Source organism: Scophthalmus maximus, chromosome 16, assembly GCF_022379125.1.
Source record: "Scophthalmus maximus strain ysfricsl-2021 chromosome 16, ASM2237912v1, whole genome shotgun sequence".
In the NCBI taxonomy this organism is placed as follows: domain Eukaryota; kingdom Metazoa; phylum Chordata; class Actinopteri; order Pleuronectiformes; family Scophthalmidae; genus Scophthalmus; species Scophthalmus maximus.
This window is the reverse complement of record NC_061530.1, coordinates 12,944,303-12,965,231: the sequence shown is the minus strand read 5'-3', so window position 1 is coordinate 12,965,231 and position 20,929 is coordinate 12,944,303. Positions and strand designations below refer to the sequence as shown.

At 44.1% G+C, this 20,929-nt stretch overlaps 1 protein-coding gene across 1 annotated transcript in view; it reads left to right on the top strand.

The window, feature by feature from the left end:
• Positions 1-20,929, top strand: part of nrg3b (neuregulin 3b) — a 169,938-nt gene that overhangs the window by 137,664 nt on the left and 11,345 nt on the right. The window contains exons 3-6 of the mRNA XM_035613784.2: positions 560-633; positions 8,913-8,939; positions 13,001-13,103; positions 15,318-15,444. Coding sequence (XP_035469677.2) covers positions 560-633; positions 8,913-8,939; positions 13,001-13,103; positions 15,318-15,444 — 331 coding nt within the window. The remainder of the gene's footprint in view (positions 1-559; positions 634-8,912; positions 8,940-13,000; positions 13,104-15,317; positions 15,445-20,929) is intronic.

Here is a 20,929-nt window from a genome sequence, read left to right as displayed (position 1 = left end):
GGGCCTGCTGATGACAGGGTGCTGAGGGATTTGCCGGCCTCAGCGGCGCAGGAATTCGTTTGATGATGAAGGCCAAATATCTGGCCTGTGCCGGGACTCTGTTTAGACGAGGGTTCCAACCGCGGCCGCTTCCCTTCCGCTGTAGATCTTGCGTCGTCTGTCTCAAGCCAAGTACTCTTCCTCCCAGCACCCCCATGTCTTCCGCTGGGACCTGGCATTCCTGTCAGTCGTGTGCTATCAGTGAGACTGCAGGCGCTGCTCGGGCCTGCCCAACGATCTCCCCCCTCCCTCTCTTTCTTCTCGACCCACCCCTCCTGACAGTTTCTGTGTATCTCCGTCCACCACCTCAGTCCTCCCGTGAGCACTCTGCTTTTTTTTTTACGGCTTTTTTTACCGTCCATTCCCTTCTCCGTTCAGCGTCCCTCTTCTCGACTTTCCTTATCTGAAAGTCTGAAAGTCTCTTCCGCTAATAACTCAAGGTGTATCTTGGTGTTTGTACTGTGTTTGTCTCGCTCGTAGTCTCACATCTCCCTCCCTCTCTTGTTCTTTTCTCATGCAGGTGTAAGGAGGGCTACCATGGACTACGCTGTGACCAGTTTGTACCCAAGACAGATGCTATCTTGTCAGACCCAAGTACGCTCTCTTTTCTGTACTTTTCATCCAACAGTATCGGTGTATTGATCTGCTACCATGGAAAACAAATCCATGTTACATGGCCTTTGACGGATATCTTTCTATACGGTGTCGGTAAGATAAATATAATTCAAGTGAGATGGGCCTTGAATAATTTCTTGCATGACAGCATTGTGTAGAAATAACGCTCTCCCTAGCAAAGAGGAAGCAGGAGAGTCATCGGGGGGCGGGGGCGTTTGAATAATCCCAATGCATGTGCGATAGAGTTTCTCATTCTTTGTGCACAATGTAGAGTACAATGACCAAGCCAAGTCATTTTCACATGTAGTGAGTCCAAAAGGGTGCTCTTGGCAGCTCTACGCAGGGCAAGAGGAGAAGTGACATTGTATTGAAGGCTTTAATTTCCTCAGGTGTCTCCAACCGAATGCATAACAAGTGACTATATGTAAACTAATAAACTAACTGACAAACTGATGGCAAACCCACTGAGATAGAAGGAAAAGTTTTCATCTGGTTCATTTAGTTTCAATACTATTTGTGTATCGGCATAGACCTTTTTTTTATTTACGATTTCTATAACTTTCTCTACATAGCTTCAGTACAGTATATACTCTGAATATGGCCTCAGACTAGAGGAGTTCGAATATCCTGACCGATTCTTTGAAATCGGGTTGCACCGCGCACCAGAGGGGGCATCTCCGCAGATGTTCTTCCCTCTGATCTCAACCGTGCACACCCGACAAGCTTTGAAAATAATAGCACATCACACGCCGCAGGACATTATTAAGATCATGGCTCCAGAGGGAGCGACGCACCACCTCGCGCTCACCTTCTCTGACGCCATCCCGCGAAGGAAGGAGGTGCAAACGGAACAAGCGCGACGGACACTGGCGTCGTGAGGCAGCTCGCTCTGTCGACGACAATGAATAAACGAAAGCAGAAGGAAAGAGTCTGGATGAGGGAATGGTTGGGGAGATGCGGTCAACACGGCCATTCTCTTCTTCAGCGCGAACTGAGGGGGAGTTTTTTCATCCGTCCTCCGCACTCGTACAGTGGCTTTTTAAGCAGTCGCCATTTCAAAAGGTCTGTAATGCCGAGCGGCTGATTGGGACAAGTGACCACGAAAGCCTGGCAGCAATGTCCGATGCTCAGAAAGAGCTGGCAGCAGCAGGTATTCTGGGCAAAACTTCAGTACCCACCAAGGCTCCAGACCAGATTTCTTCCCTTCTTCTGGTGGGGGTGGGGTTGGGGGGGGGTTAATCAGGGTTAAATTGGCCTGGAATTGCCGTCGCCTGAGCCCCGCTTAAGTCATGTTACGATACACATTAATCTGTTTCATTCATAAGAATATAGATGTTTTCAGTTTATCTTATCACTGTAGTGTCATAAAGTGGAGATTTTTATTTGAATCTGAATATGAGCAATTATTAACATAGTGTGCGTGGGGGGGGGGGACATTGTTCAATTACTAGACACAGTCAGAGAGAGTATCATGAGATTGCGTTCCTTTATTGGCCTGAGCACGGTAGGTGATATTAGAATGACACCCCGTGCATACAGCCTCCCGTATCTTTTATTATGGTCTTCGGTCTTGCTGTGCTTTAGGCTCGCTAAATAGGAACGGAGAAAGGTCTCCACTTTGCTATTGTTCACCAAAGACAACTCCCCTGAAGTCTCTGAATTCCCATGACATCTATGTAGTGTGGTTAAAAAATAAAGCAAAAAGTCAGAGGTACAAGGAAGAGAAATTGGAGGCCCGGAGCCGTTCCCGTGAGACTGCAGCTTTACAAATTCACACAGTTTCATGGAGTGACCCGGCTCCTCTGCACCAAGAGTCAGGGAGAAAACTTTACTCCCATCGCTGTCTGTCTGATGCCATCAGGCCCACGGAGAGTCCGATAATGGGGTCGCCCGCCGGTGTCACAAAGCACATTCCATGCTCCCTTATGGCACTCAATGTTCCACAATGGGATTTATTTTATCTTCCATAGGCAAGATCCCTAGATCTTGTGTCCGGATCAGGAGATTCTAATGTTGACTTTTGAGATAAGCTGAATCCTATTGCGTTTTGCGCAAAAGTGGACAGTCGAACAGAACAAATAGATCACAGCACAGTTGCATTTATTTCCACTTTGTGAGAGGGTAAGCCTCAGAAGGAAACGTGAAAACAAGGTTTGTTGTCACTGTGAATAGTGAATTTCATAATATAGCAGATTTGAAGCGGCGGATTAAACATACTAAATGCTTTCCTGGAAGACTGGAGCTGTATGTAAGGGAAATATATGTTGAACGGAAGCTTGGTAAACTGTTAGCTTAAAGGTAAGCCCATGAAGCAGTTTGATCAGGATGTGGGAAAACACTACACTCCAGAGCAGGAATCTCGTACAGCTGCATTAACTCGTGAGCTAAAGAGCTTTGTTTGCACTGTGGCTGCTCCGATAATACTGCGTCTGTGTGTCCACAATAGTTTAAGGCAGTGATTTTGATCCTGTTCATCTTGTGACCCCTTACAAAAAGGGTCATATCGACCTTCTGCCCCGTGTCACCGATTGCGTATGTTTATGAGGTGTGAACAATGCGCAAAAGAGCAATTTTCTCATCTCATATTGATTCATTTCGAATCAGCCCCATTGAGGGGAAAAAAATCAATTAATGTGCTCAAAAAAGCAAAGATAAGAACAAATTCTGCTTTTTTCATGATTCATGTGTCAAATGAAAATATAATACACACAATAATTGTGCGGAATAGAATTGAATACGTGAAATTACATTGCCACATGTCGCCGTTAATACTGAATATACGTTAATGCATACAATATTCCAGTACTATTTTGAGAGAGAGAGTACTTGCTGTCGGTGGAAAACTTGCTCAGGTGCCACAGGAAGTGGGATTTGCATATTACAGTAATGAACGCACGACACCTCCCATTACAGATGTTTCATTACATTAGGTTCTACACTTTTTCCAGAAGGCTTCACAGTGAACCCTGCATATGTATATATATATATATATATATATATATATATATATATAATATCATGGGAAGAAACTATACGCCATCTTTTATAATGGTATAATGTAAGCTTTCGCTTTCATAGTAAAAGGCTTTGGGGGCTTCGAGGCCAGACACTAATCTTGTGTACATGCCCACTTTTCACTATTGTTATATTTCCCCCGTTTTGTTATGTTTCCATATATTAAATTCACTTTTATTGTTTTGTGGTGAGTTGCTCCTGCGCCGCCTTGGAAAGCATCACTTACTGGCTCTGTTACTTCAAAATACATAATGCTTATGTATTGTAAATACTGTAAATGCCATTTGTGTTAGTATGTACGTACTAAAGATGTTTTGTCAAATGGTTTGTCAAAGCGTGTTTGAGAAAATCTTTAAGTAATATCTGTGCCACCAGTTCCACCGCACAAAGCTGTGTTGTGTCCACAATCATTAAACCACCACAAGAGACAAGTGTACCCTGGAAGATTTGAGAGAGGAATGGAGCCTATTTTGATCTCTGTTGATACAGAGTAATCTAAAATTTACACAGATTACCAAGGATTTTTGGGATTATCCTGCTTTCAAAAGCCAAGTCATGTAATAACATACACACATGCATGCACACAACTACAACTGGGACGAGCTCCAGTGAAATTCAATTCGTTGTGTGTACATGCCTCTCCGTGTGTGTGAGCGGGTTAGTGTTTGTTTTTTGCAGTTTAATTTCACATCTTCATTCATTGGTGTGGCGGTATCAGACACAAAGTTTCATCAACCATGCACGCTTTTCCCCTCTCTATTTTATTTTCTCTGAAGTCAATCTCTGTGCACCTCGCAGTCACAGATCAGCCCCCATCCCTCATCCTTTGTCTTGGTATTGACCGGCCACAAAACAGCCACTCAGAGGATCGGCCTTGGATTGGCTTTTGGGCCCTCCCGCTCCATCATACACACATCCTCTACAGAAGTAGAAAGACGAGCAGGGACTGTTGTGCACCTCTCAAAAGCCCAGTGACAAAAGGAGAGAGGGGAAAAAAAAAAAAGAAGAGGCTCCCTGCCAGGTGCTGGGGTCTTAGATATTGGCCCACAGCGGGGGAGTGTCGGCGCCTTTAATTGGAGGTGTGGGAGTGTAGCAAGGCTGCAATTTATTTTATACCCCCCCCCCCCCCCCCCCCAAAAAAAGAACCACAATGTGTCTCTTCCGTAAACTGTGAGAGAGTTCAGGTCATGCCGCTAATGATTGTTAGTTGGGCCGGGTGAACCTTCGGGACTACAAAGGTGATGTTTAGTTGGAGACGGAAGACTGGGGGATGAGGGAGGTGAGCCAGCCCTCGGTTTTTACCCAGCCAATTCACTCAGAGGAAGAAGGCAGGCCTAATTTCGACTATTCATCTCCGGTAGATTGGAGTAAGTAGCTCCACAGGATATTGGGTTCAATAACGCACAAACACAAGCGCGCGCACACATGCACAGGCTCCCCAGTTCCCCCGCTCGCCCAAAGTGAAGGAGGGGATTAAGGATTTGATTCACTGCTGCCATTGTCTCTTCCGCCTGCCAGATTCCTGCCCGTTAATCGGAGCCAAAAGCGTCTGACATGATGCACAGGTATTCTCCAAACTTGCTCAGGGCCCCCGCAAGACCCCGTAAATGACCCCCCCCTCGGGGGGTTCTTTGACTTGCCAGCGTGCAGGATTAGGAGCCTGCACATATTATGATTGGTGAATGTCTCCAGGCGAGGCAGTGCCAGAGGAAGGGATGTGTATCAGCGTTGTAATGACATCATCTGCGCAGGCTGTGACAGTGAGGGCGATTTAGAGTGGAGAAAAAGTGCTGTTGCCATGGGCAATCACAGGGAAAGGCTTGAATGGATAATGCAGATCGGGCGACATCAGCAAGGTGCTGCCTTCACTTCTCTGGCCTCGCCGAGTGTTTGTGCCACGGTGACAGTCAGCGTCTAGTAGGGAGAATGTGGACTATATTTTTAATCGTGCACTCACATCTCAAAACTACTCGTGGCCAAAACGCATGATGCCCACCAGCCCAGGCAGGGACAATTTTCATAATTAGTTTGAAACTGAGGCGTCAGGATCTTGAAGCATCGGGGGAGCTCACACTGTGCGACACTTGAGGTTGTCAGGAGCGTGTGCTTTCACAACATGAAATCAAAATAAACCAAATGAGTGGAATCAACTTTCTAATTATATTTGTTTTTCGGCGGCAGGAGTTAAAATAAACAATAATAAAAAATTGTACCAATTGTACGCTGTCAATAGTTTTGTTTCATTTTTAAAGTTGACCAACCCCTGGCCTCAGGATTCCTTTCGACCTGTGACAAATTTGAACTATACGACAAACTGTGTTCACTCTGTCTGTAGCTCTGTCTACTTCCCTCTTCTCTTCTCCTCTCAACTACTCTGCTCATAAAAGGGATGCAGTCAAACATTCATGGATGTATTTTCTACGTAGGCCGTTTGAACACACCAGCTACAGTAATAAGAAAAAAACATGAATGCACTGTTTCCTCCCATAGGGGCTTAATAGTCATCAATGCTAAACAGTAAACATAAATCCCGGCACATTTGCACTATTTTACACTGTTAATACTTTATGTAAATTATTTAAATTTTATTATTCTTACTCTCTATATTTTGTGCAATTTTATATTTTAAATTTATTCGTGTATATATCGTATATATTTTGAACGTGTGCTGTGTGAAACGCGCTGCTGCTACACCGCAATTTCCCAGTTTGGGATGAATGAAGTATCTATCTATCTATCTAATTATTCCATACGGGCTGACAGTCACACAACACAGCGACACCACTGGACGCCAGGCTACAGGCCAATATCCAAAGCACCATCAGATGTACATCAATGAGCATACTGCTGCTATTTATTATTTACCGCAGTGTGACCAGTGGATCCCGTGCTCTGACAACATCCATCTTCCCGAACGTCCTCCAGCCTCATCCCTTCCTCTGCTTCCTCTCTGTCTCTCCTCCTCTCTCTATTGTATCTGTTAACGTTGTTGGTCAAGATGAAGCAGTGGCTCTCTGATGTCGTGACTCATCTGCTGTTCCACCGGCAGGAAACAACTCTTCCTCCAGCTCCCTCTAGCCTCGCCTGCACCTCGTTGCCCTCGTCCCTTTTTTCTTTGTTTAAAAAGAAAAAAAGAAAAAAAGAAGCTTCTCGCAGCTGCAGCCTTCGGAGTCTTGCTCGCTGGTTACAGCCGCATGCCAACGGCGACAGGCCCTGTGATGGGCGGTGGGGAGAAATTGATCACACGCAGCAGTTATCTGTTTGCAATACAAAATATAAGTGTCTGCATTTAGTTACAATTACAATTTTAAAAAGGTGGTAATCAGAATACAGTTACATTCCTAAAGGAATCACACATTTTTTTGTTAAATGTATCTTATTTACTCTTAGTTGAAGGGTTTCTGATGAAGCTGCCCCCTGCAGCCGATCAGTTATTGCATCGTAGTCATCTTGCTACCAAGTCGACCTAACAAGCAAACAACGGAGTGGAGGCCAAAATTTTGCAACATTGCTTGTTATTATGTACTATGTATTTGGTCCGTCATTTATATCCATTATTGTACGCCTGTAAACCTCCACCTACCACACTGTCTGGGAACCGTTAGACAGCAACATTTGAGAACTGCATCTTGGTATTCTGTGTGAGCTCGTCTCCTGGCTCTGTGCAGCATTGCAGACATATATCACAGTGATTTATAATTTAGCACCCAGTGGATACTGTGGGGAAAAAGGGAAGGTAAACAAAAAAAAAGTGCCTCTTTTATTTAATAAGGATCAGTTGCAAGGCAACAAAGTGAAAACGAGGGATCTAATTCACATGGTTTTGTTATCATCGTGTTCGCTGGTTTTCACTCAAGGTAATGCTCCGGAAAAGACGAAGGTCAAGGGTTAAATGTCAATATCGGAGGGACTCCCGGGTGCAGTCGATATTAGGCGGCAGCCACATAAATTCTATTCAATGCTAATGTGAAACAATGTTGAAGTATTAAAAAATATGTTACTCAATTTCAGTAATCGAACGGATTATTTTTAAGGTTAAAGGGTATTCTGTAGTCTGAGGTGAAAAATCCAACCTTTTATCTCTTTCTGTCACACACACACAAACACATATGGACACGAAATGTTCTCAGGAACTTTACCAAAATGTCATTATTTCAGCTTAAGAAAAATACATATTTTGCTCAAATCACTCCCATCAATAGGGTGGGATAACCCTGTCCAATTGAAATAATCCATTCATCCAATTCACTCCAGTTGTCTGGGTTTTATTTCTCCTTAAATCAATGAAGCCACTATTTGTTTAATTATTTATTTTGATTTTATTTCTGTGTTACACCTTCTTTTTTTTTTTGAGAGCGCACACCATATCGCATGTCATGGGCTTGGCAAGTCAAATTCTATTTAAAAAACCCAGACCACCTCTGTCAGAAAAGCAATTACCAGTGAGGGTTTCATTTTAATTTAAATGAGATTACATTGCAGTGACATGAAAAGGGGGCACTGTCAGGGAAGGGAAGAACACGAGGGATCCTTTTCATGTTTCAGCTGCACTGGCAATGGGAGAAAGGACTTACAGTAACCGCACAAAGACAGGCGTGCGTGTGTGTGTGTGTGAGAGAGAGAAAGTGTTAGACAGAGAAGATGTATGTCAGAGTGTGTGTGCAAGAGACAAAGAAATATAGACAAGGCTGTAACATATATGCCTACAGTATGGGAGCGCATGCTTGTGAATGTGCATGTGTTCTTAAAGCGGCCGGCGTGTGAATATCGAAAAGCTATGCTCGGGGAGGAGCATAATTGCTGCAATGCCTCGGGCTCAAGTCAATATAAAACGGCCTGTGCGAAGCAACATCAGTGACATAGAGCTAAATGATATGTCATTTCCAACTTTTATTTTCATCCTTCCCCTAATCCTCTCAGCAGCCCATATCTTTGTCGGTTCCTTTCTTCTTTCAAAGCGACTGCGGGCTGTGTGAATTCGGGTTGTATCATGGAAGAGCATACCAAGCATCCGGGGCTGCCTGCTTCATTACCTGGCGCACAAGGGAGAGCCATGTCAGAGAGAGCTGTCAAACTAACTTCATGGTCTAGTTGCAGCATGTCTCTCCCATAGGTGATTTTTTTTTAGTAAGATAGAGGCGTATCATATTGTAACTGTTTTCTCCTCTTTCTCTCTCCCTCTTCTTCCTTTCTCTGCCCCCCCCCCCCCTTTTCTCATGCTACCCCGGCCTTGAATGGAACAGCGGACGAACTTGGGATCGAATTCATGGGTAAGACAACTTTTCACTGGCGGCGCGGGGAGCTCAGTGTTTCATGCGCCTTAAGTCTGTGAAATACCACACACAGAAACGCACAATCCAGCACAAGAAGGCCGCTCACCTTGGAAAATGAATGTGGGCCGGTCTCCATGGAAACACCGTGGTGGTGAATTAGGTGTATTCTGTCTGCGTGGGGAACAGTGCTGTTAGAGGGGAGTTTTATTATGAGCATAAAGCAGTAAAGTCAGACCGCAGCTTTACAGTGTGCCGATGTGCGGATACTGTCCCATTCTGCAGTCCGTTTAGTGGCCCTTTCCGAAACTTGCTGCGACACAATACTTGCCTGTGACTTGAGTTACATGCACTGTTTTTTGCAAAATAATTGGTCTACAAGCCCTTAAAAATACCAAAAACAAAAGTTAACAAAGGGACTAAAAGGTAATTGAAATGCAATTTAAACCTCTTTGGGATTCCATTGATATTACTTAAGATATCTTTACACCTCCCAGGTGGTTAGGAAATCTTTAAAAACCTAATTATCAAGCCCTCTGTCTTTACCCCCCCCCCCCCCCCAATACACACACACACATGCTACCACGCCCGTACTGTTTTTCGTTATCTCTTTTGTCGTCTTTTCCTTGCCCTCTGACTCCCTTCTGTAGTAAAAAAAAAATAAGACAAAAAAAGTACCAACATTGCACGCTGTGAAGTTTTCCATTAGCATGGCTTCATACACTGCCGTCACATCACACACTTGCTCCGGGGAAGCGAATACGCTCCGAAAGAGGATTCGTCTGCGCACGGCATTCCTCAGTTCAGTGATTTTAATCTGAGGACTAAATTAGTTCAGAAGGCAACTGCAGGTGGGCGGAGGCATTAGAGAGAAAATGAGAACAGGATTGATAGCCAGACAGATGACTGACATAACATATGTAATATTTTTTTTTGATTTCTTTTTTAGGTACAGCAAGAACTGTGCTCACTTGCTTATTCATTGTGCTCCATTATGGCTTCCTCTTCTGCTTTAGGCAATGAAGCTTTTAATAGTTGCAATATACAGCATAGTCGAAGAGGTGACAGTTGGAGACAGTCAGAAATACAGCAACGATTCGTTTGACGGTGGGCTCGAGCGCCCTAAAATATGATCGTGTCATTTTCATTTTCCTGCATTCCTTCGGCGAGCAGCAGCAGCATCTCTGCGCGTTTCACCAGTTCGCTCTCATGTATCTCAGGCTGAATGCTCCCATTTTGTCATGGATACTTGAGCATCGTCTTCATTACAGCATCTTTTGTTCCTTTTTTTCTGTCATGTATAGAATGGTTGTATGGCATGGCAGGCCGCATCGGGATTGTCTTGCCCTCATGTCAATACGACATGACTCAGCCAATATACAGTAGCCGAGGCGGTTCAGTTTGTTCCCTTTCCCAGCATGCTCTTGCATCTAATTCTAAGAATGCCTCGTAGGCAAGAGGCATGAAAGGCCTGTAATGGTTTTATGCACAGACTGCATGTTGGTTTTCCCTTGCAGCCATTCAGCAGAGCTTTGTACACAGCTGTTTTTATGTTCAGATTTTGGAAAAGCTTAATTCATTTATCCAAGTAAAGCAAAGTGGGCTTGTATCGGGGTCTGCGCCACATGATGATGTCGCAGCAAGGAAAGATATTTTTTTTATTTCCAACATGCAAACGCCAAGAGAGGTCATTTCACCAATGGTAAAGGCTGGAGGCTTTATACGGACACAGATGTACAAGTGACATACGACGAAAAAATAAAAAACAGACCTCAGCGTCAACTTCTGTTCATTTGTAAATTGCAGCTTAGAGCCATTAGCTGCCGTGTTCATGAGGACGGGTCAAGAACGTGTTGACAGGTCCACCGATCATGTCTGGATGGCTGTGATATCAGTGTCCCGTGCTGTTCTGTATGTGATAGGATTCATTGTGCGTGGTAGTATACTGACCTATTATTGTTCTACTGTATATGTCACAACACATGTTGGCAGATATATAATAGAGACATTGTACTGGACTACATTGCATTGAACATTTTTTTATTGGCTGCATTTCATGCTATTTTACCTAAATTTATTATTTGAGCTATAGTCAAAAGTTTTGAATTATGGCTTACTCAATCCAAGTCAAAAGTTTTGCTAGTCAAAAGTTTTTCTATGTGTATCTCAAACACATATTTGAGCATAAATGTAGGAATTATCCCATTTTTTTTTTCTGGTGTCGGCATCACAAATCCAGAACCAGTCCGACTGTAAAAGATAATATACAACTTAATTGGTTAATTAGTCAAACAACAGATTGCTCTTTTCATGCCAGTAAAAAAAAAAGCACTAACATTCATCCTAATTTCAAACCTTTATTATAATTAGTCACAATTAAGAAAAAAACACAAAAATGATCAAGCACATTAACTGTATCTGAAGTAATTCGTGATTACAACAAGAATTATCCATGTGGCAATTTCTCAGTTTGCCAGTATTAAATAAACGTGTGTGTGTGTGTGTGTGTGTGTGTGTGTGTGTGTGTGTGTGTGTGTGTGTGTGTGTGTGTGTGTGTGTGTGTGTGTGTGTGTGTGTGTGTGTGTGTGTGTGTGTGTGTGTGTGTGTGTGTGTGTGTGTGTGTGTGTGTGTGTGTGTGTGTGTGTGTGTGTGTGTGTGTGTCACATCTGGCCATCCCTGCAGCATCTCTTCGGACTCGTTCCATTTTTAATTCAAACCCATCCTAACTTCGTTCAGTGGAGTTGAGTGGAGTGTTTGGACCTCTGATTTATAGTTATATAAAAAAAAAACTCAACTCCAGGATATGTTTATATGTTATCTGTATTCCTCGCCGGAAGCATTCCGACATTAAAAAGGTTTCCCCCCAGTTTGAACTCAGTTACACCATCGTACCCTTTAAATATGTTGATGCAGCACTGATGTAATGCAGAGTAAAATAAATGAGAAAAAAAAGAAATGGCGCAGACAGACTCCACAGTTGCACTCCAGTGTAAACTTTGAACACAGGAAGCCCTCCAACAGTCTCAATGCCCATAAAACACGAGTCGGAGGAAGTTGATGGACCTGGGCAGCCAAGCACGAATGAAGAAGACCTCCCCGGACAGTTCTCAGTTGACAGCATCAGAAGCCACGATACAAGCCCTCAAAGGTCATGAGCCGGTCACGGTGATGCTTTCTGCACTCCTCTCCCGGCCGTTGTCAAGGTGCTGAGACCGGACACCGGGATTTATTGTTTTTGAGTGTGACTGAGTGATGTCACAGGAGGTTGCGTTTAAGGTCATGGGTGACTTTGGGACAGAGCAGCATCTGCAACTTTTGACAGTGGATGTCCGTGGATTAGTCGCATGGACAGTGGGGTTTTTTGTTTTTGTTTTGTTGTTTATTTTGTCCTCATTTTGACCACTAGACGATTTGTCGTGACATTTTTTTTTTTTTTTTTTTCATAAGCCACAGCGTGCACCCGCCTCCGCCCCCATGCACTGTGGTGAGTAGTGCAGGTCTCCAATCCAGCTGCTCAGTCAGACAGATATCAGCTGGGATCAACTACACGTCCCAGCAGCTTGTGACCTTAAGCTTCTGTTGCTGATGTGCAAGGGGTTGACAAGAAGCTCTGGGAGCATTCATTTGCTGCTAATTCCCTGTCGCCATCAGTCTCTGAATGCTGACACGCACAGAGAACTGGCACGCACACGCAAACACTCGGTGTGGCCCCCGCGGAGCCGAGTCAGTCCATTGGTGTTGCCTGCTGGGTTTGTCTGAACGAAATGATTATCACACTTCAGTTAGCACATGTCACTGAGCCCTGCCCGCGTCTGCCATGTCCCTGTCCCATGCTCAAACACTGACATTTACTGACAGCAGCATCGGTCGCGTCATGCTAATGCATATTCCGGGTCAATGTGTGTGACTGTACGTGTATGTCCACCCGGCGTTTTTTGTGCGTGTCCGTCGCGTTAATTCGTGACACACCCCATCCTCCTTGCTCGGTCACGACCACAGCCCGTATCCTTTGTGTCACAGAAGAAAATTCAACGGCCTGAACTGTATTCTCTCCTCCGCAGAGAGCGGGGACACCTACCAGAGGCAGGTGCTGTCCATCTTCAGCATCGCCTCGGGGATCTGTCTCCTTGGAGTGGCATGTATGGCTCTCTACCGCCGCAACAAGTGAGTGATGCCATCCAGCACCACATTAGTAGCGTATGCCCCTGGCTGTGCGGAAAGAGCACTTTACTATCATGGCATGGAGCCCAATGAAATTCTAAGTGTGAGTCAGCTGGAGGATGTTTCAGCAGGGCATCAAATCTGAATTGTGTAGTGATACATTTGGGACAGACACTCATGTATGATTTATTCCTAAAGTGGTTGTAGCGTGCGGGTCTGTCAGAAAATGCTTCACACAAAACAAACTGCACAGACACGGCACGAGCGCGAGCATGGTGAAAAAATGTTAGACCCTAAATGTGCGTGTACATGTGTAAGAGAGGTGCCATGCAGCAAAAAGAATATCCAGCCAAAAGGGAGCGAAGATATGTAGACGTAGAAAAGTAATAGCAGAGTGGAAATAGTGGAAATAGTCTAGGTTGAGTTGAATGGGCTCGATAAACAAACAAACAAACAAAAAAAAAGGGGGGTTCTTTTTCTTGATGGTGCAGCTCCTGACGGTCAGCGCAGCCAGAGTCATGGCTCAATGGTACTGGATTTTATCCAAAACCCAGACACCTTGTTAAATTGAATCTCTTGTCCCGAGATGTTGTTTGACTCTGCAGTTCAGACGGATAGCTCCTCTTAGTTCACTCTACTCTTCAGCAAAGACTTAAAATTCTATTTGTATCGGCACTTCACAGAGAAGATTAGCTCTGTTGCATTCTCGATTTTGTTTGAAGACTACACAGAGGAGTTGGAGATAAGCGTGACACACTTCTACATATTTAAGGACCCAAAGAAATGGGAAAATCAAACGCAAGTTAATTATATGAGGTTATAAAGTTCAGTAATTGGGAAGGACGTGGCAGCGGGGCTACATATCACAATAATGCCGATGTTTTCCAAATATCTGCCGTCGTCACAGATTATCAGGGGCAATGAAGAATGCAGTGAAAATCATTAACTTACAAATACTCTAATAAATTATATGATCTAAACTTATATATAATAACTGAGCATGGCTGAATTAAAACAGACGCAGCCTGCATGAGTATTTTACTGTTTTCTCTGTTAAATACACTGTCTTTTAAGTATTTAGAGTCTGTTCCCCGCAAACCATTAGTTAGTCGCGCTTTAGCATGTTCTTTTTAACAAGTTCAGACATTTGCTTCCTAAATTTCAACATCTCGCCCGGTCTTTTGCTCGGGGAACGTGTAGCAGGCCTCTGCCCCTGCAGAGAGAGTTAAGCATCCCGGTATTCAAGAATGAACATTTAATGGTGAATTAAGAATTAATCCAAAACTCTTACGCATCAATTCATTTTTAATCCAATCAAAATTTAATCCAAATGAAGGAACATTCTCAAATTCAGTGTTTAGCATAGCTTTAAAGATGGCATTTTACTTTTCTTTCACACACACACACACACACACACACACACACACACGGTTCATTGGGGGAAAAAGAGGAAGAAATTATGTTGAAGAAAGTCACCAGATGCACAAATAAATTAAATCCCACTGTACCCACCACCATGGATGTGACATGATTACTTCACTGCAGTGGATTTCACATAATTGTGCATTAACCAAAACATGCAAACTGTATTTTTTTTTCTCTTTAATGTGACGAGCCAAACTCATGTCTCTGGTAGCATTTTTCGGAAATTCTTTGCCTTTCTGACTTTCCCCATGTCGGAATATTATCACAAAGGCGTGAAATGGATGTTTCACAGTTGAATGCTTTGATTAGATTAGATTGTCACTTGTGCAAGACATCTACTCTCCTATTTAGGAGCCATTTTGAGGGCATTTCATTCTACCATCAAAAGTCTGGAAAAATAATATGCCTACAAGTGAGTTGCAAATTGACTGGTGCTCGTTTTGTCGCTTGTACCTTTTCAAAATGCTCATTTTGTTTGACCGACAACCAAAGAATTTTTTTAAAGGAAGAAACTAAGTTATATATTTGTTCACCGTCACATTTCTAACATACAAGTCTATAACAAATAGCTCTGAGGTTAAATCCTTCCCTGAATAGGTGAATTCTTTTAGGCAAGGTTCATCAGTGCACAAAATGACATATATGTGCCTCTTAGAGAGAGGGACCACGGCAAATTACCACCATGGTCATCTTGCTCAAGAAAACCCTCTTGTTTTACATTCACCCTTTATTTTAGTCATAATATTGCAATCTCTCTCTCTGTTCCTCTCTGCTCCTGCTTTTCCTCCACAGGAGACACAGGGAAAAACTCCAGGCCCATTTCTCAGATAGCCGCAGCCTGAGGGACTGCAGCGTCCACGCCTCTGGACTCATGTCCAAATCCGCGCCCAGGCTTCAATACAGCCTTCAACTCCAAAAGGTGCGTAATACTCATATATTCATATCCTAATCATCATTTTCATCTTCATATATGTAGATATGTTGAATATTTTTTTCCAAAGAGCAAGCAAAACAGTTTGCAGAGAGTTTGACAGGGTGATGTATGATACATGTCTTAATAATCTCTCTGTTGGCGGAAGCCTTTTGTTCACACTCATATCTGTCACGAGCCGAGAGACAGTGGGGAGTTATAGTTTGAAATAAACGACTCGCGTGTTATACGGGAAAAATCTGCTTGTCATGTTCACAATGACAGATTCCCGTGACAAACTGCAGATTGGAAATTCTAATCTGCAGCGTGTGAGGAATCTGGAATTCAGCATGCAAGCACAGCAGCAATACCTCGCAGTAGACAAATAATGTGTAATGGTACTTTGTTGGTGGCGTTTTTACCACTGAGGAAGCCAAGACTGTATTTTGCTAGAGGTCTGTGCAAAAATCCCTATTTATTCACAGAGAAACACAAACAACATTTTAAAAGAGAAATAAATTTTTTTCCTCTAGTGTGTTTTAAAGTTGTTTTTTTTCCAAAAGGTCCGTGAAGTTCAAAAAGCCCAAAGTCGACGGTAAAGTGAGCTCCTCTCCATCGTAATGTCACGTGACACGCCCCCTAAACAAAGTGGGGTAAAGCAAGAGCGGAGCCCGACACTTCCTACATGCGCTGGAAGCAGTTGACCATTCACAACAAAGTGGGCCAGCTAGCCAATCAGAGCAGACTGGGCTTCATTGGGGGGCCTTAAAGAGACAATTGCTCAAAACCAAGCGTTTCAGAGAGGCTGGACAGAGGAGATGCAGGAGTAGACAGTATGAGGAAACTGATGTGTTTTCTGAACATTGGAGAACGTAGACCTTTTCAAGTAATGACTCAAATTAATATTATGAACCAGAATATGAGCATAATATGTCCCCTTTAAAGAGAAAAAGTCAGGGGGCAAAATGAAAATATGGGCATCGGTTTGTCACAGTATCAAACCTCAAAGACAAACTGCTGCTTAAGAGGAAAATAGGAAATGTCAGGAGAGAGAAGTGACCCAGTCAATCACAGCAGAGTAGGTGGAGGATGTAGATGGCACTAATGAGGCTGATGTCTCCACTGACTCCCAAGGTAATTGCGGCCTAATGCACACTTGTTAAGGTCTCGCCGAGAGTGCACCCGCCATGACGCATTAGCACTTCCCCGAATGCATCGGAAAAATGCTCACATATTGGGTCCATCTATTATTTTCTCCTGCCCTTTTCTTCTTCTCCGTCTTAATGACGTTTTATGTTGTTTTTTTTGTTTTTGAATTTCTTTTCAGCCGTGTGCAGCTCTCTTTCAATTGTTGGAGAAAGTTTTACCCGTCGCAACTTTCCTAGCATGTATACACGCGCCTGTGCGCGCCTGCTCTTTATAGAGGCGAAAAAATTCTAGGTGATGCTAACCTTCACAAATAGCAAAATCATGAAAATTGAATTTCTTCTGCTTTTTTCATGATTTACTGATAACAACCATAGATGATAACCTTAGATGGCATGAACCTTTATCATTTGACCGGGTTTAGACATTAGTTGTTGCCTAAGATTCCTCACTGAGGTTCAGCCTTGTTCTGTCATTTCCGAGTCTTCCAGATGTAACCTGTGCCGAGGCTCTTTAATAATGCAACATCGTCTAGTGTCACCCACTGAAACAAACAGCCCTCAAGCCTGCCCCACCCACAGAGCTGCAGTTGGCACAATCTGAAATGCTTTTTGGGGGTGTCATTGTAAATGATGGCTCTGAGCAGTTGACAAGTGAGAAGTTGTACAACATGTTATGTAAATGTTGTTGCTGTTAAGTAGCTGTGTTTCGGTGAAGTAAAAAAAAAAAAGAAAGAAGAAAAACACAATTCGAATGAGCCAGAGCCCGGCGCGCCTTTTCACTGCTGCAAAGAAATATTCAGGACACTCTGCAGAGAAACCTTGAATTTGTAAAGAGGCCCAAAAGTTCCACTGACACCAAAATCACTCTCAGCACATCGGAGACCAGTTTAATGTATTTCAGTCAGATGCATGCCTATTGTCCCACAGCACAATGGCAGACTATTATATTAACACTGTGACTGGGAGAATGTGGTGACGGGATCAGCATTTAGAGAGGCCTCATATCTAGCCACAAGAAGCCTCCATAGCTGGACACAGGGAGCGAACCAGGAGCGAGGCAGAGAGAAAAATAAGGGACAGCGATAACACAACAGCACAGAAACAAAGCTATAATAGAACAGTGTGAGGGAAGCTTAAGGTGGGATGTGAGAGATCACTGGCTATAACCACCCAGGAGGGTCCATGAGCCGAACAGACCGAAGATAGATTAACAAGTGAAACCTATTTTTCCACATATTTGACACAGCAACCCCTGACCGCTGCTACTCTCCACCCACTCCCGTGGCTTGCAACCACCATGTGCCGGTGTGGGCGGTGCAGTCCTTAAAGTTCTCTTCTCTTTCTTCAAAGTTAAACTGACAGAGAATGGAAATACTTCAGAAGGATGGAACAGAGAAGAGGTTCCTTAAGGAGGCTCAAAACACGTGATGCGCGCTGCATAACTGCTCAGAACACGGAGGTTTTTCTACTGTGTGCGCGTTTGAGGCCGGAATGTGGAGGATGAGCACAAACAGCTGGGAAAAAAATGCTCTATAGCCGAAGCAGGTGCAGAGGGGAGGATGAAACTGAAGGCTTGCTCTGCTCATTCCTCCATGGACCATCTCGATGACAAACGGATGCACTACTGCGATGCCTTCGACCACCCCCCAAAATACAGAACATCAACTCCCTGACCTCCCGAGACATTTTCACTCAAGGTGCGTGGAGTGGCGATGCGAAGACTCGTACAGTATATGCTGACATCATTGTTGCACAGACATTTCCGCAGCAGGGTCTAAGCCAGCAAAGAGATTCAAAACCCTTGGCATCTTATTTAATAAAAAATAAGCACCCAGGCACCTGCACTCCTATATCTGACTTCCCTGCGGATCAGCTCTGGCGCAGGCTGCACTTGAAGACATTTCCGTTTGTTCCATCTGTGATCGCAAATACCGGTACATATTTGCACATCTGCAAACCTTCCCGTGCATATGCTCCCTCCATCTGTATGTGTGAGTGTGATGAGTTTGAATGGCCATGTGACCCGCGTTCGCTCCTGCACTTAACGGCTTAATCAAAAACGATGGCATGACTCCTCTGAAAAAAACGCGTTTACGGTGGAAAGGAAATCCAAAAGACAAATGGAAATGTGATTGCATAGTTAAACACCTGTCGCCCCCTGTGCTATTTGAATCAACACCTCCGTGGCAATAAAACTGTGTCTCAAATATAAAGTGATGGAGTACGCACCCGTGAGACACGCCAACAGGAACAGACATTGACCAACAGGCAGGAATAGGGGCAGAGGCGCCGAGAAGACAAGACACAAAAACTCAATTCCCAACAGCTGGAAGCTTGAGTGGTGGTAACGAACTATTCTAGCCTCAGTCCAGGAAGAAAGCCAGTCACCCTCAGGAACGACACAAAGCTTCGGGTGAGCATTCTGTATGAATACTGCATGGGGAGAGAAAATGAATAGGGCTCCCAGACCGGGGCATTGTGTACCAAAACATTTCTAATGTCCCACAAGGCTTCTGTTACACCAAAGTCAATTGTATAAGAGCTCAGAGGTCATAAGACAGTGTCTTCTTTCTTCAAGTCAATACTGCACCAATACTTGAAAGACCAAAATCATTTCCAAATTATGTTGTCAGAGACGCCACAAAAAGCAACGCCAGGAGCAGAGGACGTGCGGAGTGAGTGTGAGTGCAGCTTGTGGAATTAAGAGACATTTCAGGTTGTTGGGAAAAAGCTTCTATGTAGCAACGCCGCATGATTAATAAAATGACAGGCCAGAGCTTGGAAATTAATATTGCTGTCAGCTGTTACAAACTCGGTATGCTAGGTGAGTGCCAGTGCATAATTTTAAAACAGCTGATTTACATGCCGATATCAGGTAGAGTCAAAATGGTGTTTGCTATCAGGCTCAGAGAAATGACATATTGCTCAGTTTGAGTATTCAGTAGTAGTTTAAGTTGTTGTTGTTGTTGTGGTTGTTTTTTCTTCTGTTGGACCGAGGTCGGCCCCTGTTGATCAAATATCCCATGTTGCCGATTTCATGACCTTCGATTTGATGGGCATTGACTGCGGAGTAACGGTTCCTACGCGGCCAGCGCCTACCGGCCCGTATCACAACGCAGATTTCAGTAGGCCATTTCGGTGCCGGAGCTACTGGTCCACACAGAAGTCCCCGTGTGTCTGTTCACCGCACTGTTGGAGGGAAAATACGGGGTTGGTCCTGGAGCATTCAGCTTCGGCCCCTTGAGAAATCTCCCTGCTCCCCGACTACAGACCGGAAGACGGGCGGGATAAAGGACCGACACAACATAGACATCACGGCACTAGTTGCCTAGTTAACATTATGGTTAACTCTGGTGGCAACACACTCTCTACATGGCTCTGGCAGTGGTAACAAGGGCAGACGGTTAGTTAGTTGCTACCCCAACACGAGTCGACAAGACAACAAAATGCTTAAAGCTAAACGGAACAAAAGTGTGGCTGTGTTTCACCTGGAAGGCACGTCAAACTTAATGAAGCACCAGGGGGATACATTTTGAAAGCTGGGGGATGCATCTTGTTTGACTACTTGCGTGAACCCACGCCGAGAACATCAGCGGCAGTGTGGGCGTCAGGTTCAAGTGCTCGAGTATTTCGCCGTATTAAGCACTGAAACTGTTATTTAGTGTTAAATTATATTGTCCGTATTGTCCATATTCAAGTTCCAAAGCAGCAGCTCTTATCATCGACTGTGGGTTTGTGTCTTTTTTAAAGAAAAAAAGTCTTGGTCCTGGCACCATTTAGGCACCGGTACATTTTAATAGTATCGATTTAGCACCGATATAGGGAAAAAGAAAAATACAAATGATACCCAACACTAGGAGTAAGACTGTTTTGATTGCACAGGTTGGCTTTAACAGCTTTATGATATAGCTGGTCGTCAACGGATTGATAGATTTTTCTGTTGTCCTGTCAGGCTCCGGCAATTTCCCTTTGTCTCCCCTTGAAATAAATCCACTTTGCTTTGTGTTCATCCAAGGCTTTCATAAGTGGCATAAAACAAGGTAAAAGTGAGATGGGAGGGAACAAGTTGGAATGGGTTACGCAGGTCTGCCATTGTCTGCCTCCAACTATGTATTTTGTCCCCTGACACAGATATCATCCTCCAGGAAAGTTTGCCACAGCAGTTGTTCCAGAAAGTGCGGCGTCCTCCACCCGCGGGGTGTATGAGAGGGTGGTCCAAATGATCCTATTTTCTTGGCCAACTAGTGAACAGCAGTAACAGCTCCCTCTGGGAGTCTGGGCTGTGCGGGAGAAAGAGAGGCTTATGAGGCGATGAGAACCCGGAACCGGCTCTAAGTCACATGCAA